General features: G+C 55.6%; 1 protein-coding gene across 1 annotated transcript; it reads right to left on the reverse strand.

Moving 5' to 3' along the window:
• Window positions 1-328: 328 nt before the first annotated feature.
• On the reverse strand, window positions 329-7,764 carry LOC103778840 (neuroligin-3-like; the record flags this gene model as incomplete). The annotated part of the gene is given in 4 exon segments (XM_008946455.1): window positions 329-1,166; window positions 1,593-1,675; window positions 1,677-2,383; window positions 7,579-7,764. Coding segments are annotated over 4 exon segments (1,814 nt in total), but the record flags the coding sequence as incomplete, so codon positions are not given.
• Between the last annotated feature and the right edge of the window lie 1,547 nt (window positions 7,765-9,311).

The raw sequence follows: 9,311 nt of genomic DNA on the forward strand, positions 1-9,311 counted from the left end.
CGTCCTGCGCCACTGCATGGGCATAGGGGCTACACCGTGCTCCTCCCTGCACCCTACCAGTGCCCTGGGTTGACCCACAGGGCCCTCTGGCCAGGAGCCAGGAGAGTCAAAGCACTTCTCAAAAGTTACATAGGAACGAAATAAAAAGCGCTGGGGGGAGAGCAGGATGTTCAGCTGCACTAGGACCCCACAGGTCTCCAGGCTTGGTGCCACACGATCCGTGGGCACTGCCCCCCGTCCCGGGGCTCCGTCGGCCTCGTTGGTCCCTCTGCCAGTGTCTGCTGCGTGCGTGTGCGTGCGTGCATGCGTGTGTGCTGGCGGCGGGCAGCTATACCCTGGTGGTGGAGTGTGAATGTGGGAGCCCCGTGCTGTTGAAGCCGGCGGTGAAAGTGTTGTAGGGGTGCAGGGTCTGCAGCCCCACCAGCGAGTTGGGGATCATGGTGATGGTGTTGGGGGTCATGAGCGGGATGTCGTCTGGAGAGCGGCGTAAGGTGAGGGTGTAGTCAGGCAGAGCAGCCAGGCGCAGGGCATCGTGGGGTGGCACAGCCTCGCACTCATGATGCCCCTGGCTCACCTGCAAGGAGGGCATCTCCTCGTCGGGTGCGTGGGCGATGTCGTTGGCGGTGCCACGCTGGGGGCTGGGCTGCCGGTGCGTGTCCTGCCGGCGCTTGTCCTTGCGGTAGTAGAGGGCAGCAAAGGCCAGCACGTTGAGAAAGAGGAGGGAGGCACCCACGGCAATGGTGACGCTCAGCTCCGTGGAGTAGTCGCGGGGGCTCTCCAGCAGGGTGCCCGCCTCCTGCTCCGGACTCCACTTCTCCTTCCCGTTCCCGCTGTTGTAGGCAGGCGAGATAGCCGGGCGCTTGGTGGTCCAGATCTTGCCATTAGGCCGGCGGGTGATGTGGGAGTTCTGCGTGGTGTCAGGCGGTGGCACTTTGGTGGTGGTGGAGGTGTAGTGAAACATATCATGCAGGTTGTACAGGTGGGGGACCAGGTGCTTCCAGAAAGCCACCTTTGGGGCCCGGTAATGGTCACGTACCCGAGGCTTCAGCCCAATGTGCAGATACAGCTGGTCACGGGGGGTGTACTTGGACCAGGCAACCTCCTCAAACCGATTGGCTTTTGTGTGGATGAACTTGGTGTCCTGGGGGACGGGCTTGTTGGGGTCCCTGGAAAAACACAGGCAAAACAGAGCTAGCACGAGGAAAAGCGGGAGAGCTGAGGAGGGAGAGCTGGATGCAAGGATGGAAGCTGAAGGGTATTTGCCAGTGGTGGCACAGGGCGGGCTGCCAATAGGTCCTGCATGGCTGGGCAGCACTCCAACCCTGGGTCAAATATCACCTACAATAACCATGGCAAACCAACCTCCCCATCCCTGTGCTTGGCTGTCTCTTGTCACAAGGGCTAGTCACACTCTCAGCTTCTCACTGTGAGACACATGCCCTGACCCCAGTGAAGGTGCTGTACATGGACCTCTGGGCATGGGGGCTCAGTGTCCCATACTAGACATGACACTCCCCCACCACAGCACAGCCCCAAGGGGTGCAGCTCCAGGGAGTGCAGCTTTCCCAGGCACAGCACTCATCCCCACTCACCCTGTCTTGGCAAAGTTGGTCCAGTAGGTCATCACCACGGCGCTCAGCATGATGTCATTCTTGGAGAAGTTGCAGGGAAAGAAAGTCTGTGGGACCAATCATGGGGATCCCAAATACATAAGGCACCTCGTCCCCATGGGCTGCGTCAGACCACGCAGGCTTCATCAGGCTCTGGCAGTGGTGGTAGAAGGCGTAGAAGTAGGTGGGGGAGCCATAGCGGGCATGCAGGTCAGCTGTCACTACCGATGGCTCTACCCACTGGTGGTCAGTGAAGAGAGCCACCAGAGTCTTGCGACGTGTCTCGGGGTTGTCTCTGTCAGCCCAATCTGTGTACATGAACTTGATGGTTTCCCGTAACGTGTCTTTGCCCTCAGGGTAGCCATACAGGTTGTCTACAAAGTTGGAGACTGAATAGTCAAAGTCACTGCCTGAGACCCCATCCTCAGGGTCCACTACACCCTCCACGAACTTCAGCCCCTCACCCTGGTTGACCCCCAGCATGATATCATAGTTGAGGAACTCGCCCTGCTCCATCAGGATCTCCGGGTCATCCGGGATCACATCCCCGTCAATGACTGGCCCAAAGGCCACGTGGTAGCGAGCCGGCTGGATGTCCTGCTCCACCAGCTCCTTGGCACTCTTCTGCCGCAGGCAGTCCACCATGTCCACTGTGTCCAGCACGTTGCAGCCCACCTTGTCAGCCAGCATGCTGGTATACTTCACGGGCTGGTAGTTCACTGCCCAGCTGGAGAGCGCAGAGCCGCTCTGGATGATGGCTCTCTGGAATAGACCTGCAAGACAGGCAAGGGACAGAGGAACCTCGCCGTCCCAACATCCCAGTGCTGCAGTGCAGGATGCAGCATGGAGAAGACATTGAGGCCCTTGGACCTCTGCAAGGATGCAGCACTCCAGCCTGCACCTGGCCTTGACCTGGGCTGTGATGCCCACCAAGCTGCAGGGCTCAGCTCAGGGTGACCGCAAGGGTGGCAGGGTGACAGCTGAGCTTGCCGTGGGTGCTCCTGGCAGCAACCAATGGCTGGTGTCCTCCCTGAGGATCCCACTGCCTGGGATAGCACAGCGTCCCTCTGTCTCTGTGTGGGGAGGAGAGGGGCCATGGCTGCACCACAGCCTGGCCTTGCAAAGCAGCCTGCACTGTCCCAGCCACCCCAAGGACATGTTGCCTGAGCCCCGGAGGGGTGCATGCTGCCCCTGGCTCAGCACCGTCCTCCAGCTCAGGGTGGCACCTGTTTTACTGAGCAGCTAGACTGCAGGACGACAGCAGGAGGAGGGTTAACTCGTGCTCGGGGACACTTAACCCTGCATGTCCCACCCCAGCCCTTTGTCAGAGTCCCCCTGGCCCCCCCTCGCTGCCACTTCCTGCCCAGCTGGAGCTGCTCGGTGCCAATTCAGCCCCGGGAGCATGCTGCCAGCGGCACAAAGAGGGCCTTTCTGCCACAGGGAACACAGAGGGTGTGGACTTCACCCTGGAAAACGGGGCCACAAAGGCCTTGGCCCAGGCGGAGGAATGCATGGCTGCACTCCAGCCCCATGTCAATGGCGCTTGTGCTTAGAATACAAAGGGCAAGCAAGGAAGCAGAGCCTCCGGGGTGGTGAAAGGCAGCCACACTCGGGGAGCAGCCTGGGCTACCTGCTCTCTAGCCAACCCTCTGCTGCAGCCTAAGTGCTGCCTGCACCCTCACCAGACCCCAGTGCTCACTCATCACAAGAGACGTCAGGCAGTCCCCGAATGGTGCTGGCATGGTGGTGTGGAGGCCAAGGGGCTGTTCCCCAGCCCCCTGAAATATGGAGCACCTACACAGGACTCCCTGTGCAGCCAAGGCCATGCCGCTCTGCAGGGGAGCATGCACCTTCCCACAGTAGAAGTGTGGAGGCTCCCAGCTACCAGCCATAGCTCTTGTCTGAACGACCAGTCCTCACTCTGTCTGACGTACACCACTAGGACAAAGAAAAATCACAAGCTCTGTTTGTCACCTCCCAGTGCCCTAGAAAGCTGTATTCAGCCTACGGGCTGGAGATTCGCCATGGGTTTGCTTGTTCTGTGTTATTACCCATATGTCAAAAAGCCAGGATGGGGGTTCCCCAGCTCCCAGGAGATGCTGTCCCAGAAACAGCTATTGCTTCCTGCCAGCAGCATCACTTCCCAGACAGACCCACTGGGCTGGGCTCTGTCCCTGCCCACCCCTGCCTGGGGAAATACGGGCAGCTGGTGTCACCCACAGCTGACCGTACCCCTAATGGAGTCCCTTGCTGTGTCTCTGCATGGCTACATCCTGGCCCAAGAGGACCAACGAGTCCATAAGACTGCAGACCTGCTGTGTCCCCTCCCTCCACACCAGCACCCAGCTGAAGCCAAGCAAGCATCCCAAGAGGGGCAGTGCTATCCTACAGCCCTGGAGCCCTCCAGGCTGCTTGGGCCCAAGCACAAAGACATAGTTCTGCCTTCCCTGCCTGTTTCCCTCTGAGGTGAGGGCACCAGTGCACCCTATGTCCTGCAGAATTGCCTGTCACAGCACACTGGAACCAAGTGGTGGGACCAGGATGCTGCTGGAAGGTGCCTGGTGCTGCAGGCTGCCACCAGCTCCTGATTGCCCTTTCACTTTTCACTGCAGATGAGACTGCAGCCACCTGTGGGGTTATCCAGGCCAAGCCCTGCTCAAAGCAGAGTGCTGGGTGCATTGTCCAGCTGAGGTCTGGGCAACCCCAGAAGTGGCAGTGAAGGGCAGCAGCCCCCATGGAGCAGGAGAGGGGCAAAGGAAGCACAAGAGATTTGCTCGGCAATGACTGCTCCTGCCCCAGCACAGCTGGCTGGGGAGAGAAGCAGCTCTTTGGTCCCTGGTGAGAAATCCACCTGCCTACAAGGATTGAGGCTGGCCGGGCAGCCACAGGGCTGCATCTCACTGTGCCTTTCAGAGCAGGCACAAATTAGCAGCTTCATTAACAGCTCTTTATCACTATGCGTTTTATTTTTGATGCAGTAAAACCAAAGCTGCCTGGTCTGCAGGCTGCATCTTAGCACAGCTCCCTTGCTGTGCTCCAGAGCCAGCTTCCCCCTCCCTGGGGAGATGGCTGCTCTGGTGCAGGTTTTTTTTTTTTTGAGGTCATTTTATGGCCATTTGCTTTGAAGTGACACTTGCTGCAACACTGAGTGCTCCCCTGCCACCCCATGGCATTTGCAGCTGGCAGCAGCTTCCCTAACACAGCAGTGAGGGTGCAGGGCACCCAGCACCACTGCAGTGCAGGGGGGACCACGCCACAGGCACTGGGGCTTGGATGGAGCAGCAAAGGACAGGGCACACAGGTGTGCTGGCAGAAAGTCTGGTGTCAACTGAAAAACTGGCACACCAGTGATTTTTGTGTCTGCAAAGTCAGGGAGCAGCCCCTGCAACCCATCCCTAGCCTCTCTCCATGCTATTCCCTCCATCCCAGCCCCATTCTAGTGGTTGGGGCCACCTGGGTCTGCAAGCACATGGTCCTCCTTCCAAAGTGTCAACATCTGGCTGCAAAAATCAGTCTGCAGCCTTGAGGCTATTTTGCCAGAAGCACCCAGTCCCAGAAAGGTGATTCCTGGAGCAAGAGCATCCCCCATAATCCCAAGTCTGCCTTCCAGGCACTCCTGTGATGAAGAGGAGCACTGTGACTGCATTACATCCAGCACCCCCTCCCCAGCCTTTCACACTCAGTATGCACAGAGGACATCCTTCTTCTTTCTGCAGGAACTTACAGCCTATAAAACACTCCCCCACCCCTGGGCCTACACTGGCCAGGGGGTGTGTGCAAGGGCAGGAGGGCATCCAGAACCCCAGGCATCCACACAGTGATGGTATGGCCCCCACATGGGCCTTCGTAGTCACAGAGCATTCCCTGCCATGTTCACTGCTCAGAAGTGAGTCTGCAAAGATCTACCCATGCTTCTGTTCTACACCCTACCCAGTCTAGCACAAGAGAAGCATCCTCTGGCTTTAGCAATCAAAACCATCTCCTCCTGTGGGCTAGAGAGCTGCTGTCTCCTCCATACAGCTCTGGGTAGCTAAGAATCCTAATCCAGGAGCTCTAAAAGTGGTGAGGGCAGTCCTGGTCCTGCCCCCTCTGGCACTGCAACATTGGCAGTGGCTCTGTACGTATAACTCACATTTGCTATGCCCTTGTAGTCTTCCATGCTTATTGTAGTCTAGTGTGCATTAACATTTATCTGAGTCACCTGTAGAAGATGGGCTTTCAATATTGGGAAAATCAGTCCATCAACAGCTCCCAAGGATGGAGGAAGGCTTCCCAACTTTGCCAGCAGCCTGGTGTCACAGATGAATTGACTTTTGTCAGGCACTTTTCCATTTTGGCCTAATTCAAGTGTTGCAATATTCTGGCTTGCACATGCCCAGAACTTACTGGAACTTTTAATCAAGTCAATTATCTCAGACCCTGTAGAGATCTAAAATGAGACCCTTTGAGCTCTCCAGGATTGCTGTGGGCTGCATCCAGTGTCGCCCGAGTTGCGACACTTCTCAGGACTGCCTGCTGATGAAGCTGACACAAGGCTTGGGTGAGACCACCTCCTTGAGACTCAATTCCCACTCGTTGAGAAATGCCAAAGTATTGTGAGCAGTTACTCTAAACTTGAAGAGGGAAATTTTGTCTGTAGGCTAGTCTCTTTTATCCACCTCTCTACCTATCTAAGTGATTGATTTTATGCATTTGCTTTTATGAGTGTGGGCATCTACACAGTTCACTGGCCAAGTATTTCTGTGTCCATATGCTTGTGTTTATGCACATACACATGCTTTGGTTGGAGATACCTTGTAGTAAGTTAGTGTGAATCTTGTCATCCTCAAACCTGTAATTAATTGTTTTACTAAACCACTCGTTATATTAAGTGCTGGTAAAATCAGCCTTTGATTTATCTCATTTTATTAATAAATCTTGAATTGCAGATAAATCAAACTCTCAAAACATGGATTCATCTGCAAAACCTGGCCAGCACCAACCTACTCCCATGTCCTCTGCCATGTCACCAGCCCTGCTGAGGTTTTGAAGGTCTCTTTCATTCCTGTGTGGTTCCCAGGCTGTTGAACAGGGCTGCAGCTCTTTGCAATAGCTTCAAGTTCAATTCTGTGTGTCTCTGAGGTGCACACTCACACCTATGTCCACTGTCTGTACGTGTCCCCTTCTCCCCTGCATCATGCTTGAGGATACAGCACAGGAAGAGGGATGCAGCTTCATGTAAAGACCCTGTGATGAAGTTCCTGGCAGGCTGGTCCCCTGTGGACCACATCCAGTTCAGGCTTTGCTCCTGCAATTTCTCTCAGGAAGTTTATCAAGAACACCTCTACTCCTATAGTTAATTTTTTTCCCCAATGCTCAATGTAAATGTCTTTGCAGGTGGTTTCCATGCATTTGCTCTTACGCCAACACAATCTTTTAACGTGACCAGTTCCTTGCTTTATCTAGAGTAAACACTTTACTATATTTGCAAATATCAATCATATCACTTCCAGCTGTGTTCTGCCATTGCAGCACTTCCAGCTCTCCCCGTCTCACAAAATGAGGCCCTCCGTCCCTCCCCAGGCTCAGGTCTGGCTTCCCTTCTGTTCCAGTATGAATGCCTTTCCTAGCACTACGATCTGTGCTCCCAGTGCCCTCCATGATGCCCTACACCACCTCCACACCTGCACAAGAGTCCGGGCACTGCAGGAGGAGCCCCACCTCTCCCCATGCCCAGGTGCTGCCCCCAGGCTGCAGCCCTGCACGCTGGGAGCACCAGCTCCACCCCTGGGTCCCAGGTACTCTGCCGCTGGCCTCTCCCTGCCCACACTGAGAAGGTTTCGCTTCCCAGCCCTGGAAGTTATTCTCAGCAGTGGTAAAAAGCAGCCCTGACTTTGCTGGGGTGGCTGGCAGTGCCCAGCTGGGCTCCCTTCCTTGGTCTAGCATCAGCGGGGCGCTGGCAGCACCCTCGGGGAGAGCGGGCACCTACCTTCAGAGTGGTGGGAGAGGGTGAGCAGGCTGACGCAGGAGGCGCCGATGCCGGAGCCGAAGACGGTGATCCGCAAGGGATCTCCCCCAAAGAAGGCGATGTTCTCGCTGACCCAGCGCAGGGCCTGTATCTGGTCCAGCAGCCCGTAATTGCCCTTGGCAGCCTGATCCCCTGTGCTCAGGAACCCTGTGGGCCAAGGGAAGCCCAGTTAGGGGTGAGGAAGCAGTCCTGACCTCCCACCTCTCCCTCCTAGGCCTAGGGGAGCTTCTGTTGGACCCTGTCCCACTACAACAGGAGACTCTGCTACCAAGAGCATCCTTTGAACGCTAAGCTGGAGCAGGGGCACCACCAGACTCTAGCTACCCTCTGCATGGAACAGAGGAGTGAAAGGCTGTGAGTGCAGCTGCAAGCCCTAGGGAGCCTATCCAACCAACTGCAAGCAGCGACAGGGTGATGGGCATAAAGCCCTACCACTCTCTGTGCTAATAACAAGTCAAGATGTCTCACACATTCTCCAAAGAAAGCCAAGAAAACACCAGTGGCTGCAGGCAGGCTGAGCACATCCACAGCCAAAGTTTTCCAGACTACTGTGACCTGGATCAGGCTCTGTAAATGTAAGGATGTGGGCTGGGCAAAGAGGAACCAACTACAGCTTAAAATACAAAGGCCCTCTGTGAGGAGGATGCTGAGAAATTATTTCAATAGTAAAGGGAACACCCAAGATAAGTTATCAGTCTTTCACTTGCTTTGACCTAAAGCAGGAACTTCCATGGGTTTGGAATGATGGTCCTGAGGTAAGATCCAGGTGGGTAACCCCAGCAGGCAGGGAGCTACTCTGGTGCTGGAGGTGCTCTGGCCAAGCATGCTGCACCCTTTCAATGGAGATGATGATGGCACTACTGAAGCCTTATTTCATATTGTGACTTAGGTCTCTTAAATTTCTACCTATACATCTTAAAGGCCTGATTTTTAATATTGAAAGGCCTTGAATAGGCACGATTTTACTGAAAAGCCTATTTTTTACCAGGTAACTGCCACCTTTCTCAAGAGACTATGGCATCTGGAGGCCATCAGAGGGATGTGCTGCCCCAGGTATTGGCCAGGAGCCCAGCTGCCCAAGGGAGAGTGCTGTGCCAGAATGGATGGCTAGGTAGAGGGTTGGCTCTGCAGACAGCTTGGCTGGGAAGGAGTTCTCCTCAAACATTTGCATCCTTTGTTTTCCCTGCTGCTAAGGCAGCGGTGATGCTTCAGGCAAACCTCCTTCATCCCAGTCCCCAGGGGTTTCTGCTGCAGCCACAGGGGACCACATTGCCTTTTGACCCCGTGTCTCTGTTTTGCCTCTCTAGGTCACCAGTGCTCATGAAAATGGGACTGCCACCCTCCTCTATAGAGCACCTGATGCCCTTTGGTGATCACCTCTGCAGACAGCCATGCCACAGTGGGTGGCTGTGGGGGCCCCAGTAGCTCAACCAGCTTGGAAGCAGTCCACGCCCAGGGCGGGAGAGCTAAAAAAGGTCCCGAGGGCCACCCAGGCAGTACCCACTGGCAGCTCACCACTCCGAGCCCTCTCAGGAAGAGATGTTGGGTATGTACATTTATTATTTATTTAGCTGCAGACCAATATTTGCTTTCAGTTGAGCCAGGTTGTGTAAATGTGCCTGGGGAAGGGTCAGTGCCAGGAGCCAGGCTGTGACGGCCCACTGGGGGAACTGCCACGTGGCACTCTGCTCGGC

The sequence above is a fragment of the Merops nubicus genome, unplaced genomic scaffold, assembly GCF_000691845.1.
Source record: "Merops nubicus isolate BGI_N331 unplaced genomic scaffold, ASM69184v1 scaffold12558, whole genome shotgun sequence".
In the NCBI taxonomy this organism is placed as follows: domain Eukaryota; kingdom Metazoa; phylum Chordata; class Aves; order Coraciiformes; family Meropidae; genus Merops; species Merops nubicus.